At 45.7% G+C, this 26931-nt stretch overlaps 1 protein-coding gene across 2 annotated transcripts in view; it reads left to right on the top strand.

Moving 5' to 3' along the window:
• fam171a2a (family with sequence similarity 171 member A2a) overlaps positions 1-26931 on the top strand; it is a 311859-nt gene that overhangs the window by 99451 nt on the left and 185477 nt on the right. Inside the window, exons 1-2 of one of the 2 annotated variants that reach the window (XM_078223813.1) lie at positions 9762-9802; positions 13738-13965. In XM_078223813.1, coding sequence (XP_078079939.1) covers positions 9784-9802; positions 13738-13965 — 247 coding nt within the window. In that variant the 5' untranslated portion in view covers positions 9762-9783. Of the gene's footprint in view, positions 1-9761; positions 9803-13737; positions 13966-26931 lie in introns of those variants that run through there. The other variant, XM_078223812.1, reaches the window with a different exon arrangement.

Raw genomic sequence — 26931 nt, 5'->3', positions numbered from 1 at the left:
CTAGTTTGTCCAGCCTCTCCTTATAGCTAATACCCTCCAATCCAGGCAGCATCCTGGTTAAATTTCCTCTGCACTCTCTCCAAAGCCTCCATTCACATCCTTCTTGTAATACGGTGACTTCTGATCTCCTCACCATCAAAAAGATTAGCTTAGCTACTTCTACCATCTCTGCCTTGCATGTCTCTCGCCCACATGTTGATGTATCCACCGTGGCCACCTCCAGACTTGACTGTTCCAAAGCTTTACTGCCCTGCATCTTCTTTCCTGCCCACTCAGAAACTTTGAACTCAGCCTCCTCTGCTTGTATCCAGTCTATCCCCCTCACCATCACTGTTAGCCCCCCAGTCCCACAACTCCCCGAGAATCTGCCTTCCTGCAACTTTGGCCTGGTCATGTAGATTGTTGCTAGTGAATCGTGTGGTAGACGGAGCCAAGGCAAGTGGGTGGAATCAAAACTGAACTCAGCCATGAACTCACTGAATGGCAGAACAGGTCCAAGGGCTGAATGGCCTTCTCCTGTTCTCATTTGCCTCATTACTGAATTTGTGGAACCAATGATTTGGCCTCCACATTTCCTACAGTCACACAAGAAATAGAAGCAGGAGTAGGCCACCAGGCCCTTCAAGCCTGCCCCGCCATTCAATACAATCATGCCTGATCTATGCCAGCCTCAACTCCTTTCTGTACCATTTGCCCATAGCCCTCTATTCCTCGATCTATCAGATATTTATCCACCTCAACTTTGTATGCTTCTACTGATTCAGCCTCCTTTTTTTATTGGTACCTTTCGGTACTTCATTTCTAATCAAAAAGGCCAATTCAAATTAAGTCTAATCATGGTCCCCACATGAGGGACAAACCAAATCCAAGCTGACAGGGTAAGACATTGCATCCCATCTTGAGCTCAATCAAATAAGATCCAAGCTGACAGGATGAGGCATTGCACCCCCTCCCAGGCTTGGTCTAACGCTTTGTCTTAACCAAAACCTCATTGGCTACCCTGACTCTACCCTAGCTTAGGCAAACCACCATCTCAGGCGTCAGCATACCTCAGGTACAATGGGCTAGTCTCATCCCCTGCCTGATCATTGACTCTCCCCTGCTTGGTAAGTATTTTATAAGCACAGGCAAGAGCCACTGGCCATTATAGGGAGTGAATGCACAACTTTGGTGGGATTAGCACCATGCTCTAACCAACTGAGCTAACTGGCCAACTCCTCCCTTTGGGGCAGAGAATTCCAGAGATTCAGTCAGTCAGTACACTTCAAAATTACTTCATTGGCTGTAACACACTTTGGGGCTCTCTGAAGCCATGAAATGTAACAAATAGATGGAAGTTCATTGAATTCAAGACTAATTATTCCAGACACCTCATCATATGAACTTGAATCCCAATTGGCAGTCAATTACATTGAGCCTATAACAAGTGTCTGTAGAAATGAGACAATCTGAGGCTTCCAGCTGGACCATGGAAACACCATAACAATGCAATTTGATCCCATGGGATGCAGACAGAGAGGCAAAATGAATTAAAGCAGCAGACCTGCCACTGCCCATATGTGGACTGTTGTTAAATAAGCTACCTTCCGAAAAGTAAATTGTCATACAATTCTCTCAGAGATATAAGGACGTTTTTCAACGTATAAACAAAATATGCGATAGACACAAATGGAAACCTCAAAAGGTTAATGAGAGCCACATGTTCCCACCATCCAACTTGCTAAACCACTTCCTGGGAATGAACAGATTGAAGACGTTGTATACCAAAATTGCTACTTTGGATATTACCTCAAGGAAGCCTTTTATAGCAACAATATTTATTTTGAAAAGGAAGCGCACAAAATAAATTTGAAATATTGACAATGTACGCTCACATGGGAAATATACAGTGACGCACTCGAAATGAGTGAGAAACTGGGCTCGTTTCAAAATGGGTCACAATCTGCAATGTTGTGAACAATAACTCGCATTTATATCGTGTCTTTAATGTTGGGATACATTCCAAGGTGTAACCTGCTTTTAATGGTGTTACTGAGGACTAAGTGCCGGCCAGAGCACCAGCAGAACTCCATCATCACTTTTTCAATGGTACAACAGATCTCTTGCACCCCACCTGAGAGGGCAGGCAAGAGTCTCGCTTTGAAAGACAGTACCGTCCACAATGCAGCACCCCCTCAGTACTGCACTGAAGTGTCAGCCTGGAATATGTATTCAACCTCTGGAGTGGATCTTGAACCCACAGCCTTAGTTTAACTAATACATACGGATTTTAAGATAAACATGGATGAAGCTGGATTAGCACACAAAGTTAGTGTTTGCGGATTTCTCCTCTGATTCCCCCCCCGCCGCCGCCCCCCCACCCCTCCTCCCCTCCCCCCCCGATGATTATCATACGAGAGTTTCCAAACTCCACTCACAAAATACGCTTTAAAATCGCCGCTCGTAGCAATACATTCACTCGGTGAAATACTTTCAGAAAACCTTTAGGTTTCTTTCCAGACATAGAAATATTAAATTAAACCTGCCTAAAATTATATCTTATTTCTAATGTTTACCCATCCAAATATAAAACCTTTAAAACAACCTTTGGTTTCCTAAATGGGGTGGCATGGTGGCACAGTGGTTAGCACTGCTGCCTCACAGAGCCAGGGACCGGGTTCGATTCCTGGCTTGGGTCACTGTCTGTGTGGAGTTTGGACGTTCTCCCCGTGCCTGCGTGGGTTCCCCCCCGGGTGCTCCGGTTTCCTCCCACATTCTGAAAGACGTGCTGGTTAGGTGCATTGACCCGAACAGGCATTGCCGACTGTGGCGACTAGGGGAATTTCACAGTAACTTCATTGCAGTGTTAATGTAAGCTTTACTTGTGACTAATGAATAAACTTTAACAGACAATATGTCCACTTTGCTACCATACCCTTAGCATTGTTTATTTAAACAACTGGGCATTCTCCAGGTATCCTGTTTTTTTATATGGAAATGACGTGATATGAAACTGACCAACCAGTACCACAATATTGCAGCCATCGGTTGGTTTATGACCAGTTGACCCCATTATTATTTTGGGTTAAACCGATTAACGGTTGACCTCTATAGGTTAGCACCCTGAGCAGTCCCTTTCTAAATGTACTCAAGATAATTAATCAGGACCCTCTCCCTGTTTATCCTTATTCTTGATGTGGAGATGCCGGCGTTGGACTGGGGTAAACACAGTAAGAAGTTTAACAACACCAGGTTAAAGTCCAACAGGTTTATTTGGTAGCAAAAGCCACACAAGCTTTCGGAGCTCTTAGCCCCTTCTTCAGGTGAGTGGGAATTCTGTTCACAAACAGAGCTTATAAAGACACAGACTCAATTTACATGAATAATGGTTGGAATGCAAATACTTACAACTAATCAAGTCTTTAAGAGACGAAACAATGACGCTTACCCGAATATCAGAGGCCGAATGCCCGTGACAGCGGTCACGGGCATTCGGCCTCTGATATTCGGGTAAGCGTTCTCCAAGGCGGCCTTCGCGACACACGACAGCGCAGAGTCGCTGAGCAGAAACTTGATAGCCAAGTTCCGCACACACGAGGACGGCCTCAACCGGGATATTGGGTTCATGTCACACTATTTGTAACTCCCACAGTTGCGTGGACCTGCAGAGTTTCACTGGCTGTCTTGTCTGGAGACAATACACATCTTTTTAGCCTGTCTTGATGCTCTCTCCACTCACATTGTTTCGTCTCTTAAAGACTTGATTAGTTGTAAGTATTTGCATTCCAACCATTATTCATGTAAATTGAGTCTGTGTCTTTATAAGCTCTGTTTGTGAACAGAATTCCCACTCACCTGAGGAAGGGGCTAAGAGCTCCGAAAGCTTGTGTGGCTTTTGCTACCAAATAAACCTGTTGGACTTTAACCTGGTGTTGTTAAACTTCTTACTGTATCCTTATTCTTAGCAGTACAATTAGCATAACATTGACATTGGCAAACATTTATCCTTCCAAGCAGAGTTTATCAACTGGGGATACGTGAGAAAGCTGTAAAGAGTCTGTCAAAAGTTACCAATGGAAACCTCCATAGAACCAGAGAATCCCTACAGTGCAGAAGGAGGCCATTCAGCCTGTCGATCTGGCACCGACAACAATCCCACCCAGGGCCTTATCCCCATAACTCCACATATTTACCCTGCCAATCCCCCCGACACTAAGGGAGAATTTAGCCTGGCCAATCGACCTAACTCGCATATCTTTGGACTGTGGGAGGAAACCGGAGCACCTGGAGGAGACACGGGGAGAATGTGCAAACTCCACACAGTTACCCGAGGCTGGAATCGAACCTGGGTCCCTGGCGCTGTGAGGGCAACACTGTGCCACCCTGCCGCCCCTTCAGTTCATCTGTTGTCTCAATCTGTTGCCCTCCTGACCAATAATACTTGGCTAACTTGCACCTTCTGGGTTATATGTGACCAATCTGCTTGTTTGGTTTATTTGACGTTTTGGATGATGCAAAGCTAATCGGCGTGGTGATCGCTGGTCTGTAGTTGTTTGGGGGAGAAGGTTGTGTTTCGGACCGGGCTGGGGCAGGGCAACCTGCTGCAGAGCGAGTTGTGACAGGGAGAGGCTAACAGGGAATACATTGAAACCATCTCCAGCAGCATCAAAAAGGTAGTGGATTTCCTCAGCTCAGTCGGTAAGGAGCTTCAGCCAACACAAATAACCCACAGTAACAATAGCTTCAGCTCGGTTACACCCACTCACACTGTTGGGTGCCAGGACTGTGGAGTTTAAGGGGAAGTTCATATCCTGCGTTAGTTTGTGCCTGATTTGACAGATACAAAAAATAAATTGCGTCTGATTTTTGGTTTAATGTATGAATAGGTTTTAATTCATCTGTGTAATAAGCAGTCTTTGCGACTTCTATCTATTTTATATTTAATATATTGGGTGGCACAGTGGTTAGCACTGCTGCCTTACAGCGCCAGGGATCCGGGTTCGATTCCCGGCTTGGGTCACTGTCTGTGCGGAGTTTGCACATTCTCCACATGTCTGTGTGGGTTTCCTCCGGGTGCTCCAGTTTCCTCCTACAATCTAAAAGACGTGCTGGTTAGGTGCATTGGCCGTGCTGAATTCTCCCTCAGTGTACTCGAACGGGCACCAGAGTGTGGCGGCTAGGGGATTTTCACAGTAACTTCATCGCAGTGTTAATGTAAGCCTACTTGTGACACAAATAAATAACCTTCCACATTCAAAAATATAACTCTAAATCTTGTTGATTACCCCAACACAGATATATTATCTCAAGATTCTTTCCCAAATTGCCTGCTACTTTAGCTTAATCAGGCTCTAAACTGCAGTATGTTGAAACCCAGCATACTTGAACATCCATAAAGAGGAATGTCTCAATTCTATAAAAACAACGTGCATATTTTGAAGAACTCCTTCATCTGATTGACAGGATACAAACACTCATTATTCACCATCTACAGAGTGTGTCTCTGTCAGAGATCTCTCAGGAGTGTGACAGAATTCATAGAGTGTATTTGGGATCGTTTTCTGGAACAATATGTTGTGAGTCCAACCAGGATTCAAGCTATTTTGGATCTGGTAATGTATGAGAAGGCAGGTTTAACAATCTCAGAGTTAAAGATCCACTAGGAAACAGTGACCATAACGTGGTCACTTTAATTTAGCATTCCGTTTGAGAGGAAGACACTTGGGTCAGAGACAACTGTGCGAAACATAGAACATAGAACAGTACAGCACAGAACAGGCCCTTCGGCCCACGATGTTGTGCCGAGCTTTATCTGAAACCAAGATCAAGCTATCCCACTCCCTATCATCCTGGTGTGCTCCATGTGCCTATCCAATAACCGCTTAAATGTTTCTAAAGTGTCTGACTCCACTATCACTGCAGGCAGTCCATTCCACACCCCAACCACTCTCTGCGTAAAGAACCTACCTCTGATATCCGTCCTGTATCTCCCACCACGAACCCTATAGTTATGCCCCGTTGTAATAGCTCCATCCACCCGAGGAAATAGTCTTTGAACGTTCACTCTATCTATCCCCTTCATCATTTTATAAACCTCTATTAAGTCTCCCCTCAGCCTCCTCCGCTCCAGAGAGAACAGCCCTAGCTCCCTCAACCTTTCCTCATATGACCTACCCTCCAAACCAGGCAGCATCCTGGTAAATCTCCTCTGCACTCTTTCCAGCGCTTCCACATCCTTCTTATAGTGAGGTGACCAGAACTGCACACAATATTCCAAATGTGGTCTCACCAAGGTCCTGTACAGTTGCAGCATAACCCCACGGCTCTTAAACTCCAACCCCCTGTTAATAAAAGCTAACACACTATAGGCCTTCTTCACAGCTCTATCCACTTGACTGGCAACCTTTAGAGATCTGTGGATATGGACCCCAAGATCTCTCTGTTCCTCCACAGTCTTCAGAACCCTACCTTTGACCCTGTAATCCACATTTAAATTTGTCCTACCAAAATGAATCACCTCACATTTATCAGGGTTAAACTCCATTTGCCATTTTTCAGCCCAGCTTTGCATCCTATCTATGTCTCTTTGCAGCCTACAACAGCCCTCCACCTCATCCACTACTCCACCAATCTTGGTGTCATCAGCAAATTTACTGATCCACCCTTCAGCCCCCTCCTCTAAGTCATTAATAAAAATCACAAAGAGCAGAGGACCAAGCACTGATCCCTGCGGCACACCGCTAGCAACCTGCCTCCAATCCGAAAATTTTCCATCGACCACCACCCTCTGTCTTCGGTCAGACAGCCAGTTACCTATCCAATCGGCCAACTTTCCCTCTATCCCACACCTCCTCACTTTCATCATAAGCCGACCATGGGGGACCTTATCAAACGCCTTACTAAAATCCATGTATATGACATCAACTGCCCTACCTTCATCAACACACTTAGTTACCTCCTCAAAAAATTCTATCAAATTTGTGAGGCACGACTTGCCCTTCACGAATCCGTGCTGACTATCTCGGATTAATCCGCATCTTTCTAAATGGCCGTAAATCCCATCCCTAAGGACCCTTTCCATCAATTTACCAACCACCGAAGTAAGACTAACCGGTCTATAATTACCAGGGTCATTTCTATTCCCTTTCTTAAACAGAGGAACAACATTCGCCATTCTCCAGTCCTCTGGCACCATCCCCGTGGACAGCGAGGACCCAAAGATCAACGCCAAAGGCTCTGCAATCTCATCCCTTGCCTCCCACAGAAACCTAAAAAGGATAATGATGAAGGAATGAGGCAGAGTTGGCTGGAGTGCGAAAGGAGTTTAGCAGAAAAGACGACTGATCAGCAAATAGTTTATGACTCAGAACAAAAGTATATCCCAGTGAGAAAGAAGGATTGTAGGAAGGGAGATAAGTAAACTACGGTTAACCAAGGAAGTTAAGGATAGAATTAAACGGAAAGAAGGAACATACTTGCTGACAACCTTGTCCATGGCTGGGATTCTCCAGTGATGCTGCAGTGAATGGAGTTTTGACTGAGTGCCAAATTCCCCATTCTTGCTGGTAGTGGGGTGGGAACGGGTGAGATCGTAAAATTCTGCCCACAATGTGGGAAAGATTAAACCAGAGGATTGGGAAAGTTTTAAAAACCAACAAAGGATGGTTTAAAAAAACATAAAGAGGGCGAAGATAAACTATGAAGGTAAACTGGCAAGTATCATAAAAATGGACAAGAAGAGCTTTGTATATATAAAAGGGAAGGGAGATGCCAAGGTGAACATAGGCCCCTGAGTGATTGAGACTGAGGAAATAGTAATGGGGAATCAGGAAATGGCAGAGGAGATAAACAAATACTTTGTGTCAGTCTTCATGGTGGAAGACACTAATCACATTCCAAAAATACTAAATAATCAAGGGGCAAAAGGTGGGGGAGGAAATAAATACAATAACTATCAGTGTAGAAAAAGAACAGGAGAAACTAATGGGGCCAAAGGCCGATAAGTCCCCTTAGGGCAGCACAGTGGTTAGCACTGCTGCCTCACAGTGCCAGGGACCTTGGTTCCTTTCCCAGCTTGGGTCACTGTCTGTGTAGAGTCTGCACGTTCTCCCTGTGTCTGCGTGGGTTTCCTCCGGGTGCTCTGGTTTCCTCCCACAGTCCGAAAGACGTGCTGGTTAGGTGCATTGGCCATGCTGAATTCTCCCTCAGTGTACCCGAACAGGCGCCGGAGTGTGGCGGCTCGGGGATTTTCACAGTAACTTCATTGTAATGTTAATGTAAGCCTACTTATGATATCAACTAAAAAAAAAGACAGAGTAGGGATTAGAGGGCATTTTCAGGTTGGCATTGTAACTAGTGGCGTTCCACAGGGATCAGTGCTGGGCCACAATTATTTCCAATATATCTTAATGACTTGGGCGAGGGGAAGTGAATGTATGATTGCCAAGTTTGCCAACGACACAAAAATGGGTGGGAAGGCAAGTGGTGAGGAAAACACAAACAGCTTACACAGAGTTATAGACAGGTTAGGTGAGTGGGCAAAAACATGGCAGATGGAATATAATGTAGGGAAATGTGAAGTTGTGCAGTTTGCTAGGAAGAATAAAGGAGCTGAATATTATTTAAATGGAGAAAGACTGCAGAAAGCTGCAGCACCGAGGGATGGAAGAAGGGTGAGAACCCATGACTCAATCAACACCACTGAACTGATGATCTAGTCGTGTATCTCACTGCTGGTGTACATATAAGGCATTGATGTACCAAATTCACATCTACTTTTCCCCACATTACAACAGTTATTGCCCTTCAAAAGTACTTTGGCGGCTGTGAAACATTTTAAGATGTCCTGAGGTTATGAAATGTGCCAGGTAAATGCAAGCTCGTTTTTATTTATAAATCAGTTTGCATGACTTTGGAGAATTGCCTGCTAGCATAACTTCATTAAAGGCTAAATTCACAACATGGCCCGTACAAGTGTAAGGGGCCACGTAAGCCACATAAATGCAAAGCCTGTTTCCTCTGATACAGATCAGCAGCTGATTGTCACATCGTACAGCAACATCTAAATGATTAAAGAGGCATTTCTATCAGTATCAATTTACAGATAATTTTCGAGGGGTTATGATTCCCCTTCTTCCCAGTTTTCTGTTTCAAAGAACGCTCCATAAAAAGTTGTTTGGCTAATGTTTTTTTTTATTTTAGCACAAGCGTTCAAAGTGATATGGAGGTCTTGTGGCGCAGTGGGTAGTGTCCCTACCTCTGAGCCAGAAGCTTCGGATTCGAGTCCCACCTCCGGACTTGATGGTCAAGGAAGGTGCGTTCATAACGCGGTTAAACAGATTGAGTATCCAGCAAAATCTTTCCAAACACCCCAATGGCTGGCGGTAAGAGCAGGAGAGGCTTCTGGTCAGCCATGCTTAATGTGGAGCGGTGCCCTCAAGCTATAAGCCTAGACTAGCGACCTGTTCCAGGTAAAATCCTCTATGGAAATTAGAAGAAAGTCTGCCTTGTGCACCGATAGGTGAGGGAAGAGAAACAACAATCTAATGACTTGATGTACAGAGGGATCTTGGGGTTCAAATCCATAGCTCCCTGAAAGGGGCCACACAAATAGATAGAGCGGTAAAGAAGGCATATGGCATGCTTGCCTTGATTGGTCGGGGCATTGAGTACAAGAGTCAGGATGTCATGTTGCAGCTTTATAAAACTTTGGTTAGGCCACACTTGTATTGTGTTTAATTCCAGTCGCCACAATACAGGAAGGATGTGCAGTCTTTGGAGAGGGTGCAGAAGAGGTTTACCAAGATGCTGCCAGAATTAGACGGTATGAACTATAAGGAGAAGCTGGACAAACTGGGGCGTTTTCTCTGGAGCGGTGGAGGCTGAGGGGAGACCTGATAGAAGTCTATAAAATTATGAGGGGCAGAGATAGGGTTGACAGTCAGAATCTTTCTCCCAGAGTTGAAATATCCAATACTGGAGGGCACGCACTTAAGGTGAGAGGGGAAAGTTCAAAGGACATGTGAGGGCAAGTCTTTTACACAGTGAGTGGTAGGTCTGGAACGTGCTGTCAAAGGTGGTGGTGGAGGCAGATAGGATAGGGATGTTTAAGGGGCTTTTAGATAAGCACATAAATATGCAAGGAACAGAGGGATATTGACAAAGGGCAGGTCGAGGGGATTAGTTTAATTTGGTGTCATGTTTGGCACAACATTGTGGGCCGAAGGGCCTGTTCCTGTGCTGTACTGTTCAATGTTCTAATGCAATGCAGCAAACATAACCTTTGATAGAAATGAGCTATCCTATTTCCTCAGATTGTCAGGGCGGAATTCTCCGGCCGCGCTGGTCTAAAAGCCGGAAATTCCCGCCTGTTTGTCAATGGGCCTTCACACGGCGGGCGGGCGGGGTGGGAGAATTCCGACCTCAACCTTTGTCGGATTATACTTTTGTGAAGAACCTTGGTGCATTTTGCTCTGTGAAAGGTGCTGTATGAATGTAAATTGTTGTTGTTGAGATGAGTGACTGCCATGTTTGCCCACGGAAAGTAGTCTTCGCTCCTCAGGACAACTCCTTGCATGTGAGGAGTTTTGGGGGGGGTGATGGTGGAAGCTGTTAGGTGGTGAGTTTCACGCCTGCTTCTAATTGAATTAATAACACATTTTATTTATCAAAGCTGCCCTCTGTTTTTGTCTATTTTTGCTCAGGTGATGAGTTGCTGATTATCTCATCGGGGAGTTGTTTTCCTGGAGTTTTCTGAGCCAGGACCACGCAGAGGAGTTTCATTAAACAAGCCCAGATTAAATGACAAGAACTCTGAGCTAATGAATATTTCCTCTGCTGTGAATTTGCCTTGCTAATCACTGGGTCGGTAACTCTGTCCAGTTGGATTCCCCTGGTGAAATTCCGTATCCTCACTACATTCTTAAATAAAAGCTACAAAATGAGACCGACCAAAATTGGACTGTTATCACATTTCTTTCTTAAATATCAGCATACATAGCCGAGCAGCTGACAGTGGGAAAGAGCAGGGATGTGAGATTCATAGCTCCTTCAAAGAGCTGGCATGTGAATGATGGGCTGAATGACCTCCTTCCGCACCATCTGAATCTTGAAGTGCTCAATTGCAGAGAGCGGGGAAAACAAAATAGCTTGGCATTTACTGTTTCCGTGCTATTGAGGGGATAAATGAGCATTACTTCAGATTGAAAGTTATTTGAATACTTCCTGGACATCCTCCATTTTACAGATTCTTGGAGCTTTTCCCTATTAAAGAGCAATTTAATATCAAGCCATTTAACACGTGGCAGAATCAGGAATCCTGACAGGATCTGCAATGGGGAGCCATTGGAAGCTCTGGATGGGAAGCCAAGGTAGCTGTTAGTTCGACAAAACTTCTGAAGAACAGAAAGTTGGAGGAGAGCCCGGGGAGAGGATACGGAGAGAGGAGGGAGGTAATTTACAGGTCTGACAATCCACCTAACCCATGCGTCTTTGGAGTGTGGGAGGAAACAGGAGCACCCGGAGGAAACCCACACAGACACGGGGAGAACAAGCAAACTCCACACAGACAGCGACCCAAGCCGGGAATCGAACCCGTGTCCCTGGCGCTGTGAGGCAGCAGTGCTAACCACTGTGCCACCATGTTGATAGTGAGGTAGCAAAGTACTTGCAGTCTACCAAAGTGATTGCCTCAGGTGCAGAAGCCTTGCAATGCACACCCTGAGGAGGTCCAAGGCCCCTAGAATTCCAGATGGCTGTCAATAAAACTCTGCAATGGTCCATTCCCCAGAGGAATTGCGTAAATATATCATTAGTTAGCTGCCACTGATGTGGGGCAAAGCACAAGGGCAACAGGGCAACATCGCGCCAAAGTCCAGCAATCTATGTGTGATATACATTTGACTTGAGCATCGTGCTGAGTACTTGCTTCACAATGAGTGAAAAGGAGCCCTATCAGATGGGGACGGATGGTATTTAAGGACAAAAGTGTTATCAACATCGTGGATCTTAGAGGGATTGTTGGTGGTCTGAATTTACAAACACTCTGGGCGCGATCTTTACTGGCCATTTACACCCCACTCCCACTACAGCGAAGGGGGAGAATTTGGCATCCAGCCAAATATCCGTTCACTGCAGCCGGATGGGAAAATCCCACCAGCGTGAACAGCCTTGACATTCCGGCCTCCACCTCCCATTGAGCATAACACGAACTTTGTACGATATAGACACAGCACGAGCCTCTACATAGAACTATCTCCCTCCCTGATCTGTTGTCATGTGACCTGGGGCGGCACGGTAGCACAGTGGTTAGCACTGCTGCTTCACAGCTCCAGGGATCTGGGTTCGATTCCCGGCTCGGGTCACTGTCTGTGTGGAGTTTGCACATTCTTCCTGTGTCTGCGTGGGTTTCCTCCGGGTGCTCCGGTTTCCTCCCACAGTCCAAAGATGTGCGGGTTAGGTTAATTGGCCATGCTAAATTGCCCCTTAGTGTCCCGGGATGCATAGGTTAGAGGGATTCGCGAGTAAATATGTGGGGATATGGGGATAGGGCCTGGGTGGGATTGTGGTCGGTGCAGACGCGATGGGCCGAATGGCCTCTTTCTGCACTGTAGGGTTTCTATGATTTCTTCTATGATTTCTACCTTACATCACTGATAATGTAGACTGTGGGGGGACCGGCGTGGGCGAGAGGGAAAATCTGCCGAGGGAGTCAAATGTCCATTGAGTTCTGGCAGAAAATCTCAGCCAAGTATTTACATATTGAATGTTAACCCTTTATACTACACAGGCAAAAATGGTTTGGAGTGTAGGTGACATGTGTTGATATTTAATAACTGTGACACAGTGAAAGCCATGATGAATTCATGTCTGCTGCATGAGTCTGGTTCAGGAGATAATTCTGTGCTGGGCTGTTGTTCCATCTGCAATGTCTTGCATTGTTACAGAGAAAAGTTGTCGAGCTGATAGTAGATAATAATTACTCATGTGCACCGTAAGCTGTCCCCTGATTAGCTGAGACAGCTGGAGTGCTGCGTTAAGATCGGATGTCCACCTGGCAGGGGTGAAGCCATGATCAGGCAGGGGAGGAGACTAGCCCATTGCACTGGGGGTGTGCTGACACCTGCGATGGTGGTTTGCCCAGGCTAGGGTAGAGTAAAGGATCAGGGTAGCCAATGACGTAAAACCGAGGCTTTATCTGATGCCAATTTTTCAAAGCCATCTTGGCCTATTGGCTAAGATGAAGCGTTAGATCAAGCCTGGGAGGGGGTGCAATGCCTCATCCTGTCAGCTTGGATCTTGTTTGGTGGAGCCCAAGATGGGGGGGGGGAATGTCTTGTCTTGCCAGCTTAGATCTTGTTTGTCCCTCACGCGGGGACCATGAATAGGATTCAATTTGAATTTGTTTTTTTTTGATGGAATAAAATTTTTAAAAAAACTTTGGAGCCATAACTGCCTTCGGAGAAAATAAAAATTCAGTTATAGAAACTTTGAAAGATAGGAGGAGGCTATTTGGCCCTTCGAGCCTGCTCCGCCATTCATCACGATCATGGCTGATCGTCCAACTCAATACATCAGCTTCATTAACGTGCTGTACAAGAGTATCATGGGTTATGGCTGCAGAGGGTAACTGAGATCCCAGATACTTCAGTGTGAAACCCTAGCTTGAAACACTCTGTAGATGTTCACTTGTGTTGAATGTAATCTATACTCAAAATGGTGCACAATAGTAACATGGCGTCTTTTCCCTCCTCTTTTCAGAGGTGTCTATAAAAGTGCAAGTCTTCGATAACGGTGACCTCTCACCTCTGGTGGAGGCTGCGGTCAGAGTTTACACAAACCAGTCCTGGTTGGCCGCGGGAACCACTGATAAGGATGGAGTGGCGTTGATTACATTGCAGTACCGCCTGGGAACATGGCTGATTGTCACTGCGGCAAAACCTGGCTTTGTGACAAATTCCGCTCCGTGGCAAGCCAACAAAACGCCACGTAAGTGAAACAATGTCTACAAAAATCAGAGTCATTTTTTTTAATGCATGCTACTTGGTGGGAAAGGAAATGATACTGGTGTAAAGTTGTGTGCAGACACACTTTGGGGTCCTGATCTGTTCAGTTTCATTTGTGTTGGTGAAATCCAATCATAAAGTGATGAACTGTCTGAGGAAGGCTACCAGGGTTACAAATTTTGGCAATGGAAATTTTAGCAGGGCCTGCCCTTCTGAGGTAGTTCTTTTTTACTCATTCATGGGACATGGGCGTTGCTGGCTGGCCAGCATTTATTACCCATCTCTAGTTGCCCTTGAGAAGGTGGTGGTGAGCTGCCTTCTTGAATCGCTGAAGTCTATGTGCTGTGGGTAGACCCACAATGCCGTTAGGGAGGGAATTCCAGGATTTTGACCCAGCAACTGCGAAGGAACGGCGATATATTTCCAAGTCAGGATGGTGAGTGACTTGCAGGGGAACTTGTAGGTGGTTGTGTTCCCATGCACCTGCTGCCCTTGTCCTTCTAGATGGGTGGCCGTGAGTTTGGAAGGTGCTGCCTAAGGATCTTTAGTGAATAAAGGAGCATTGTTACATAATCCTGGTTAGGCAAGATATGAAATCATATAATGGTCTATGATGAAACCATCATAGGATGGTCTATGATGAAACAAGCCATTTGCATCATTTCCTGTATGAAGTGTGGTCAAGTGATTTTGACAATGTATATTTAAAAGGCTCCGAAAAAATTTTCAGAGAATGTGCACTTTTTGAGCACGAACCTCACTTTTGTTTATCACAATGATCACTGTAAATTGCTTGTGTCAAAATGTCCAAGTCAATTTTGCGATGTTATCCATCAATCAGAACATACTATAGAGTCGTAGAGGTTTACAGCATGGAAACAGGTCCTTTGGCCCAACTGGGGCTCTATGGGGAGAGAGTCCCTGAAATCTGTCTCCCAGTTAACTGCACTGTCACCTTGTATGTAAAAAGAAGATATTCAGGAACTGACAGCCAGTGCCACACACAGCGTGTTCGTGTTTCATGATTCATTTGATCAGATTTTGTTTAAACTTTGCATGCGTAACAAATGTATCATTGCTTATCTCTGTTTATAAACATTTGTAAGATGACATGAAGGTGATTTTACCAGGATAACACTGATAAAGGTGCACTATTAAGGCAGACGAGAGGGAAAATGATCCCTTCTCTCTAATCTACCCTAGCGTGTGAATGCAATATGATGCTGTTTTAAGGACAAGTCTTCCCTATGTTTAACCTGATCTGACCATATTTGATACTAGAATTATAGAATCCCTGCAGGGCAGAAAGAGGCCACTCGGTCCATCGAGTCTGCACTGACTCTCTGACAGAGGCCCTCTCCCCCAGGACCACTCATCTGCCCTATCCCCGTAACCTCACGCATTTACCGTGGCTAATCCACCTAACCTTCACATCTTTGGAAACTGAGGGGCAATTTAGCATGACCGATCCGCCTAACCTGCACATCTTGGGACACCAAGAGGCATTTTAGCATGGCCAATCCGCCTAACCTGCACATCTTGGGACACCAAGAGGCAATTTAGCATGGCCAATCCGCCTAACCCAGCCCACATCCCAAAAATGAATAAATAAAAACCTGCACAACTTTGGACTGTGGGAGAAAACCAGAACACCCGGAGAAAACCCATGCTGATACGGGGAGAACATGCAAACTCCACACAAACAGTCATCCGAGGCCAGAATTGAACCCAGGTCTCTGGCACTATAAGGCAACAGTGCTAACCACTGTGCCACCATGCTACTCAAATTTTAACCTGCAAACGTATGTGAAATTTGGTTTGTAAATAGAGGAAATGAGGTGCTTACAAATATTAATTCTGCGGACAGACTGGATATTACAAACCTGGAACAATGCCTTAGAGAAAGGAGACACCAGTAAAGGCACAGAGCATTTGGCAGGGCATAACTTGGGCCAGGCCACTATAGATCACACTCCCAATGGGTGGCAATTACATGACCATCCGCTTTGCATTCCTGCACAAATGTAATTTTACCCCCTTGGACTTCCATTCACTTCAGCACAAATCCCTGGATTTGCTCCCAGTTTAAACAGTTGTCACCAGCCAGTTCTGGTTGGGTTCTGGTGTAGAAATGCTCCTGTCCAGTTGTCCCGATATGAAGCACTGGAAGAAGAAGACTTGCATCTCGGTTGGCTCAGTTCATCCCACTCTCTCCTTCTGTGTTGCAAAGTTGTGGGCTCAAGCCCCACGAGACCTGAGGCCATGCTCCAGCTGGATGAGATGTTAAATCACAGGAGCGATACTGTGATCCCATATTGTCTGTACACAGCAAGAATCAAGATGGCGGAACAGAGGGATGGCAGAGTCCAATGTCCTCCACGCTAGCATGCAATGGTGAACGTACTGATGCCCTTTCACAATGAATAACTCAGAAAATCAGAATATAAAAGGCACCATTTTAACTTAGGGGGAGGCGATGGCCTAGTGGTATTATCACTAGGTTCTTAATCTAGAAGCTCAGCTAATGTTCTGGGGACCTGGGTTCAAATCCCGCCACGGCAGATGGTGGAATTTGAAAAATGATCTGGAATTAAGAATCTACTGATGACCATGAAACCATTGTTGATTGTCAGGAAAACCCATCTGGTTCACTAATGTCCTTTAGGGAAGGAGATTTGCCATCCATTCCTGGTCTGGCCTACATGTGACTCCAGAGTCACAGCAATGTGGTTGACTCTCAACTGCCCTCGGGCAACTAGGGATGGGCAATAAATGCGGGCCAGCCAGGACGCCCATGTCCCATGAATGAATAAAAAAGACATTTTCACATTCAGGGAAGTAGAATAGTCAGAACACTTTTTTATATCCTTTTCTTACAAGCAGGTAAACTGGGTCACCCTCAGTGAGTGTGTGGCAAATGAAAAACGTTTGCTGAGCTATCCTTAGTGAAAATGCTGGCCTTGCCAGTGACTTCGACATCCCATGTGTGGCATGGTGGCACAGTGGTTAGCACTGCTGCCTCACAGCGCCAGGGACCCATGTTCAATTCCCGGCTTGGGTGACTGTCTGTGTGGAATCTGCACGTTCTCCCCGTGTCTGCGTGGGTTTTCTCCGGTTGCTCCGGTTTCTTCCCACACTCCAAAAATTTACAGGCTAGGTGGATTGGCCATGCTAAATTGCCCCTTGGTGTCAGGGGGACTAGCAGGGTAAATACATGGGGTTACGAGGATAGGGTCTGGGTGGGATTCTTGTCAGTGCAGACCCGATGGGCTGAATGGCTTCCTACTGCACTGCATTGATTCTATGAAAACCGCGATTTTAGAAAAAACTTGCAATGGTTTTTATGCTACCGATTAAAACAAAAACAGGAGGGGAGGAATTTTCGCGCCCCCGCCCGCTACGTGAATCATAGTGAGCGGGACACGGACCGTGCAAAGATCCATTGACCTCGGGCGGGATTTTCCATTCTTGGGGTGAGCGTGACCGGAAAATTCCACCCGAAGTGCCTGACCATGTTTAGCTGGTATTACAGTAGGTAGGACACCTTAACCAACCGGCAAGTAGGCCACAGAAACAAACCTTTTTCCATTCTTGGTGCTTTTTACAATAGTGTTTGCACAGAGCTTGCTTTCCATCGATTTTCCTCAACGATGCATCAACTCCAGACTCTCACATTCAGTTCTAAAGAGAAAGTGACAATCCAGCTGTGCCTTATATCCAGGTGCATTTCTCTTTGAAGTTCAAGTATTCAGCTCCTATGTAAAGATTGATGCTGCTATGGGGAATATGCTTGAGCTGCTCATTTATTACACCGGAATGTTCCATCGTGTCTTTGAACGCGTAAAGCCAGGAATAGTCGGGTTTGGTGTCTGGTGAGTAACAACGATTGAAATAAGGAGCCTCGTTCTGCTTTATCCATCCCAATTGAAAGTGAATTTAGAGAGCTTTACTGGGTTTGTGCCAGGTGTAATGGGGTTTTGTGGTGAGGTACAAACCAAAGGTCTTCAAGTGCTAAGTTTGCTTTTAGTTTTCAAGACAAACTAACGTTTGGATGATCATTTTCAACACATTGCCGTGGTAGATGTACGATAGTGAATGATACAGATACATGGGACATGGTAGTACCTTGGTACCTGTGGTAGTGAATGGTACAGGCACATGGGACATGGCAGTATCTTGGTAGACGTGTGATAGTGAATGGTGCAGGCACAAGACATAAACATTTGGATCAACTAAAATGAGGGAAAAAAAATCAATTTTCACTAAATTCCTTCTTGGTGAATGCTAAAAAATATGGCATTATCTCTTAACTTGACAAAATTAATGACTTCTGAAGGTCAGAGGTAAAATATATTGATGGTACCATGCTTAGATTACGGCTAAATTATTGATATATGTGTTACATTACGCCATCAAAATCTCCGAAGGCACCTTTTAAAGTTGTCGCTGTTTCCCAAATGTAATTCAATGGGTAAAATATTTGGGTAAAACGTGATTCACTGTTGAGCCACTGACTCCTTGCTGTAAGGAGCACAATGCTGAGGTGTCTCGTGGAGCAGAAACCTTTAGTCTATACAGATGGGAAGGAGGATCAGAGAGAGTCACTCTTGGTTGCTACTGTGTTCTGCTTACCAGCCTTACACTACCAGAGGCTTTGGAATGGCCAACTGCTCTCTTATCTGCATGTGGTACTTAGCCCATAGCGAAACAGACAATGGAAAAAAGAAGGAAGCTTGGTAATAAAAGAATTAGTTTCTATAAATACATAGTTATCCTCCCCATGCTTGGCTTTTGCCTCTGCCCTTTAGGCATCGGTCTAACTTCCTCTTTGGCCATAAGTAGAACAGATATTGTAGGATGTTTTATAGAGATGCCACTTTGAATGGTTCTCTATTACAGAGGAAGTCATAAATCATCTCAATCAGAGTTACAATATCTCTGAGTGTCTTTGACAGAGGTTAGTGTGTTAATTGATTGGTACAGAAATGACTCACATTTTGCCAGCTTCCTTCTCTTTCAGTAAACAACACAGTGAGGCCGATGTATGAATAAGTGAGCACAAAATAGGATTTATAATGGAATCGCAAGGAATTCCTGGATCAAAATTTCCTGGATGGGGGCGGCACTGTGGCACAGTGGTTAGCACTGCTGCCTCACAGCACCGTGGACCAGGGTTTGATTCCCGGCTTGGGTCACTGTCTGTGTGGAGTCTGCACATTCTCCCCGTGTCTGCGTGGGTTTCTGGTTTCCTTCCACAGTTTGAAACACGTGCTGGTTAGGGTGCATTGGCCATGCTAAATCCTCCCTCAGTGTACCCGAACAGACACAGGAGTGTGGCGACTAGGGAATTTTCACAGTAACTTCATTGCAGTGTTTATGTCAGCCTACTTGTGGCACTAATAAATAAACTTTTTTAAAAAATGCATAGATGTTTACTTGGGATCATACATTGATTGGCTGTCTGAGATTTTGAGTGCTCCGGATTCTGGACTGAGTTCTTTTAGGGATAGGCTGGGGGGTGGGAAGGCCACGGGTGGTGGGCCAGTTGTCTCTCCACTGCCATGCCATCTTGCCAGCAAAGGTTACAGATGGCCCACCCAGCTGGAGTCCAATTGAGCCACTTAAATGGCCAATTACGAGCCTCTGGTATTTTACCAATGGCTGGGTGGAGTCTTCTGCACATGCGGAGGGGACCAGGTAAATCCTGCAGGCTCATTTTTGGGCACCCTTTGGCACAAAGTTAGAACTCTTGGAGGTAATGGCCACCCCTTTGGCAATGGTGCCACATGCTTTTAACAACTCCCTTTCTGCCCCTCACCGGGGGCTATTCAGGCGATCCTGGTGCCCCTAATTCCACTTACTTGACTTCAAGGGTGCATGGCCATCAATATGCTCTCATTCTGCAGGTGCAGCCCCCGAAGTGGCTACCGCTGCTGAGCTGCCAACCCTCTGATTGGGCCGGCAGCCATCTTTAATAGGAGCAACAGCCCCCAGTGCGTAGACCTCTGAAACATGGTCACTTCTTGCTTTCAACCCTGTTAGCTATGCAAAATTCAGGTCCTGTTTCAGTATTTAGGTTTAGATCTTTGATTCTATGTGATGAGGTGAGGGAAGTTAATTTCAATTCTGAATTAAACACAAGATGAAGCATGTGGATCAAGATTCAATCTGGGGAGTTTGGGGGAGACAAAATATACAGCAGTTCTATCCTTTTCAGTCAATCTATTAATCATTCTTTATTTTTGTAGTTAATTCAAGGATTACAGTGCAATATAAAGTGGTAATACTTATAAGTATAAGCCAGTGTCTGGCTATACACTTCTCCCCTTCATTTTGGTCCTCAGTTTAGCATCTTCTTATTTCTAAGCCTCCATTAAGTTGAATTGGTTGTGAGGTGTTGCCAGAGTTGAGATTCTGTGTTGTTTCCTCGTTGGCTAGCTGTCCACCATATTATTACCTATCTGGGAGTGGAAGAACTGTATGACAGTGTTTCCAAACTAAGTGACTCCCTTGGTCCTAGAATTTGACTCGAGCTACTGGCTCTGACTGGTCGTTAGGGTCATTGGTCTATGGCATTCTCTTCCCTGGAAAGGAATAGAGGCTGGCTCATTGAATTAATTTAAGGCCGAGTTAGACAAATTTTTGATAGACAAGGGAGTCGAGGATTAAGAGGTGCAGATATTAAAGTGGAGTTGAGACTAAACCAGGTCAGCCTTGATCTTATTTAATGACAGAGAAGACTCGAAGGGCCGAATGGTCTACTCCCGTTCCTAAGTCTTCTGTTCCTAAGGCGCCCTCAGGGGCAAATTTTACCATCCCGCTGCCACGGGAATCGGAACAGGCGAGGGGCGGACCATGGAAATGTCCGTTGACCTCGGGTGGGATTTCCTGGTTTCGGGGTGAGTGAGGCCGGAAATACAGGCCATCAATGTTTCCTCCATTCCACTGGAGGTGCCAAGCATAACTTCCCAACACAACTGAAACCAGGACGCCATGCTGTGGGGGAGTCAGTGGCTGAGACCCCAGTCCACCTTCAGGTGAGAGCTCAGCACTGATCGGAATGGTGAACCGCAGCAGAAGTTGGTGAGTAAGGTTGGCATGCAACATGTTCAAAATCAACCTGTTACTTGCGGAGTGATTATGGAGTCATAATTTAAAAACTTATCGCACACCTCATCCTATTTCTCAGAAACAGCTCCAAAGCAATCTTATGAAACTGGTTAGTCTGAAACATAATGAGAAGCTAAATAGATAGATTGACACAGTGTGGTGGACCTCAGTTGTGCCTTTGTCCTATATGAACCACCGTTGTGTGTGTTTGTCATACCTGGACACACCCCCTTCCAGTTTGGTTCCTCCCCTCGGCACCTAGTATAAAGGTGGCTGTCTCCTCCCCCTTGTTCAGTCCAGGTCGGTTATAGAACATAGAACAGTACAGCACAAAACAGGCCCTTCGGCCCACGATGTTGTGCCGAGCTTTATCTGAAACCAAGATCAAGCTATCCCACTCCCTACCATCCTGGTGTGCTCCATGTGCCTATCCAATAACCGCTTAAATGTTCCTAAAGTGTCTGACTCCACTATCACTGCAGGCAGTCCATTCCACACCCCAACCACTCTCTGCGTAAAGAACCTACCTCTGATATCCTTCCTATATCTCCCACCACGAACCCTATAGTTATGCCCCGTTGTAATAGCTCCATCCACCCGAGGAAATAGTCTTTGAACGTTCACTCTATCTATCCCGTTCATCATTTTATAAACCTCTATTAAGTCTCCCCTTTGGGCTGGATTCTGACTTAGAGGCGTTCAGTCATAATCCCACGGATGGTAGCTTCGCACCATTGGCTCCTCAGCCAAGCACATACACCAAATGTCCGAACCTGCGGTTCCTCTCGTACTGAGCAGGATTACTATTGCAACAACACTTTGTTGGGATCTGCTCCTGATTCTGTTGTGAATAAAAGCCTACACTTGTATTGGCACACCGGTAGTCTTTCGCCTTATTGATAGCGCATCACACAGCAAGATCCCAAAAGGAGCATGAATTGAATAACTAGTTGATCTGTTATTTGTCAGGGTTGTTTGAGTAATCATTCCTGGTCCAAATATTGTTAGCATTCCCTATTCATGAGTAGCTAACCAGGAAGGTGCATGAATTTCATTTCCTACACTAGATTGGCTTGGCCAAGTTTCATTGCCCAATTTGCAATGCCACAGCTCGTGAACATTTCCACTCCACCTGTGGGCGTTTTCTTTTATCTTCGCACCCAGACTGTTTGTTATCCTTTGGGGAATAGTGCAGGAAGCGGTGGAAGGATTCCTGAGCTGATTACCAGCCCGTTGAACCGCACTGAACACTTCTGCCATGGCCAATAGGTTTTGGCATTGGACTAGAAGCCAGAGCTTCTGGTCCAGTGATAGGGATACTGCGCCACAAGCCTCCATTACCTGTGGGTATTGTGAACACTGGCATTACTCCAGATCTTCACACTGTGATCCGCCCCACACAGGGGAGACGGATCATTCAGATGCACATCTCCCTCTGCTTGTCAATGCACAGAAAATCTTCACCCACAGGCCGAGTTTCTCAGCAAGTGTCATTCCGGTACAAAGTTGATCTACACTTGGGGTGGGTCCCATTCCCGCATCAATCTACCCATTTAGATGGGAGATAAGGCTGTTTGAGAATACTGAGTCTGAGCTGACAGAGAAAGGTGACCAGCTTTGCAGTATTAACTTGCCTTATTGACATTATCGGCCTTCATCCAAGGAGATTTGAAAGCTAAAGGCAAAATACTGTGGACTCTGGAATCTGAAGCAAAAACAGAAAATGCTGGAGAAACTCACCAGCGCTGACAGCATCTGCGGAGAGAGAATAGAGCCAACATTTCGAGTCCGGATCCTGACTCAAGACATTGGCTCTATTCTCTGTCCACAGATGCTCTCAAGCCTGCTGAGTTTCTCCAACATTTTCTGAGATTTGAGAGCTGCTTTTTTGGCAGTATTTAACCTCCCTGGAAAGCATAGATACTGTCTCTAGTGAGTTAAGCGCGGGCTCAATGTGCTGCATTGTGTTTTGTGCAATGTAGTATCTATTTCCAATTCTGGGCTGTCGATTCCACTTGAATCCCGCATTGGAAAAGTGTTTGTGCAGTCCATGATTTTCCTTATGCTGGGGGAGTGTATTGTGATGTTGGATGGGTGTGCCAGAGGCTGCAGTATGAGGGCAGGACATTGTACTTCAGACACAAGGAACCTTGGTCAGATCCCACCTGGAGTACTGCATTCATCTCAGACAGGGTATATTGGCCTTGGAAGGGGAAAGCTGAAATTCACCAGGGTTTAGTGGTTTAATTTACCAGGGCAAGTAGCTTAAACCCAGCTTGTATACCATTGAGTATAGGAGACTGAGGTGTGATCATATTGAGGTGTTTAAAAGGATTTGACAGAGTAGATACGGAGAAACTATTTTTAATGCTGGGTGAATTGAGGCAACAGGATATAATCCAAAGATGTGTGGGTTAGGTGGATTGGCTGTGCTAAATTGCCCCTTAGTGTCAGGGGGACTAGCAGGGTAAATACATGGTGTTACGGGATAGGGTCTGGATTGTTGTCAGTGCAGGCTCGATGGGCTGAATGGCCTCCTTCTTCACTGTAGGGATTCTATGGTTTTATAATTTTATATCCCTATGATTGAACAAATACTGCCAGCTATTGGCCTCGATCTTCCACCCAATGGCAGTGAATATTAAGATGTTTGCCATTATTCATCCCACCCATTAACTCCGTCTACACTCCCCGCTCCCTCGGAAAAGCAGCCAACATAATTAAGGACCCCGCGCACCCTGGACACACTCCCTTCCCCCTTCTTCCATTGGGAAAAAGATACAAAAGTCTGAGATCACATACCAACCAACTCAAAAACAGCTCCTTCGCTGCTGCCATCAGACTTTTGAATAGACCTACCTTATATTAAGTAAATCTTTTCTCCCCCCTAGCTATGACTGTAACACTACATTCTGCACCCTCTCCTTCCCTTCTCCCCTATGTACTCTATGAATGGTATGCTTTGTCTGTGTAGCACACAAGAAAAAAGACTTTTCACTGTATCCCAATATATGTGCCAATAATAAATCAAATTATTGAGGTTGTCAATAATCGAAGGTTTACAGCCAACGCTGGAACTTGCGGTTTGTTGTGGACAGTCCCCTGATAGTCCCTCCAGGAAGTGTCAGTATGTAAAATGGGGCTCTTTCCCCTGTACTGAAGCATTTTCTTTACCCCGATTTATTTAGAATTCTGCCTGGACACCATTAATCCTGCTCGGGGGTGCAACCCTTTAAATCAGTGTCGAAGCACTCTGCAGCCCCATCATTGCTGAGACTGCTTAACCTCCCTGCACCAAATCTGCTCAGTCCCCTCACATCGCACCCCCCCCCCCCTCACCTGCTCACTAACAATGCCATTCCCTCACCTCCAGCAATCCTGCCACTGTGCGCCCACCACTCCCAACCCACTAGTCCCCAGCCACGATATAAAATGCAAGTGCCTTCTTTCTCAGACACAAATTGCAGTCTGTCTCGCAGTGATAGTGAAGGAGAAATGTATATCTCTTGTTGATAGCTAATTTATGAGTGGGTGACACAATGGTTAGCACTGCTGCCGCACAGCACCAGGGACCCAGGTTCAAATCCGGCCTCGCGTTACTGTCTGTGTGGAGTTTGCACATTCTCCCTGTGTCTGCTTGGGTTTCCTCCCACACTCCAAAGATGTGCGGGTTAGGTGGATTGGCCATGCTAAAATTGACCCTAGTGTCAGGGGGATTCGCAGAGTAAATGTGCGGGGTTATGGGAATAGGGTGGGATTGTGGTCGGTACAGACTCGATGGGCTGAATGGCCTCCTTCTGTACTGTAGGAATTCTGTGGATTATCTTTAAGGAATCTGCATACAGGGTGTCTGGTAAACAGACCCTATAAGGGAATATAGTTGGAGAGATTCTGTTTAAGAAATACTAATAGTTTTGGTGTGACACTCTTGAACACTTTTGGACTTGCATCTTGTGACTAATCCTGTGATGAAGGAATCAACTCGGTCTATGGAAAGTTAGACTGGTCTCCCTTTGTTTCTGGCACTACTTCTATCACTTCTAAGGCAGACTCGGGTTGTGGAACTGCACAGAATAATAAATCACACAGACAGTGCACATGTTTATCATGGATTTTTGATAAAATATTCCAGCTGTGGGAGAAAGGAACACAGTAACCAGGGATTAGGCAACTTCACACAAGTAAAGAAACATTCCTTCATTATTTACCTGACAGAGGCATTGAGATGTAATGCTTCAACCCAACCCCTGCCCCCACCCCCCCCCCCCGCACTTCCAACTCTCCTTCCTCCACCCCACCCATTTCCGCTGTCCCTATGGACCAAAGGGCGGCACAGTGGTTAGAACTGCTCTCTCACAGCGCTAGGGACCCGGGTTCAATTCCGGTCTTGGGTGACTGTCTGTGTGGAGTCGTAGAGGTTTACAGCATGGAAAAGGTCCTTTAGTCCAACTTGTCCATGCCGCCCCTTTTTTTTAAACTCCTAAGCTTGTCCCAATTGCCCACATTTGGCCCACATCCCTCTGTACCCATTCTTACCCATGTAACTGTCCAAATGCTTTTTACAAGACAAAATTGTACCCGCCTCTACTACTACCTCTGGCAGCTTGTTTCAGACACTCACCACCCTCTGTTTGGAAAAAATTGCCCTCTGGACACTTTTATATCTCTCCCCTCTCACCTTAAACCTGTGCCCTCTAGTTTTAGACTCCCCTACATTTGGGAAAAGATACTGACTATCTAGCTGATCTATGCCCCTCATTATTTTATAGACCTCTATAAGATCACCCCTCAGCCTCCTATGCTCCAGAGAAAAAAGTCCCAGTCTATCCAGCCTCTCTTTATAACTCAATCCATCAAGTCCCGGTAGCATCCTAGTAAATCTTCTCTGCACTCTTTCTTCTTTAATAATATCCTTTCTATAATAGGGTGACCAGAACTGTACATAGCATTCCAAGTGTGGCCTTACCAATGTCTTGTACAACTTCAACAAGACGTCCTAACTCCTGTATTCAATGTTCTGACCAATGAAACCAAGCATGCTGAATGCCTTCTTCACCACTCTGTCCATCTGTGATTCCACTTTCAGTCTGCACGTTTTCCCTGTGTCTGCGTGAGTTTTCTCCGGATGCTCCGGTTTCCTCCCACGGTCCAAAGATGTACAGGTTAGGGGGAATTGGCCATGCTAAATTGACCCTTAGAGCGGGATATGACGGCCTTGCTCATCCCGAAATTATAAAATCCTGCCTGAGGTCAACGGACCTTTCCATGGACTGCCTCTTGCCCGCCCTGATTTCCGTGGTGGGCGGGATGGTAAAATTCCGGCCTTAGTGTCAGGGGAAAATACGTGGGGTTACGGGGATAGGGACTGGGTGGGATTGATGTCAATGCAGGCTCAATGGACCAAATGGCCTCCTTCTGTGCTGTAGCGATTCTGTGATAAATGGCTTGACAAATGTAGTGCCAAGCTACACAGAGCCAGAAATCTCAGTTTCAATCCTCAGTTACAAAGAGAGGATGGATAGACTTGGGTTGTTTTCGTTGGAGCAGAGAAGATTGAGGGGCGACCTGATTGAGGTGCTCAAGATTATGAGGGGCATGGACAGGGTGAATAGGGAGCAGCTGCTCCCCTTAGTTGAAGGGTCAGTTACGAGGGGACACAAGTTATAAGTGAGGGGTGGGAGGTTTGGGGGGGATTTGAGGAAAAACATTTTTATTTCGAGGGTGGTGACAGTCTGGAATGCATTGCCTGGGAGGGTGGTGGAGGCGGGATGCCTCACATCCTTTTAAAAGTACCTGGATGAGTACTTGGCACGCCATAACATTCAAGGCTATGGGCCAA

Source organism: Mustelus asterias, chromosome 11 (assembly GCF_964213995.1).
Source record: "Mustelus asterias chromosome 11, sMusAst1.hap1.1, whole genome shotgun sequence".
NCBI classification, from domain to species: domain Eukaryota; kingdom Metazoa; phylum Chordata; class Chondrichthyes; order Carcharhiniformes; family Triakidae; genus Mustelus; species Mustelus asterias.
Note: the sequence above shows the minus strand (reverse complement) of the source record. Positions and strands in the feature narration are given on the sequence as shown.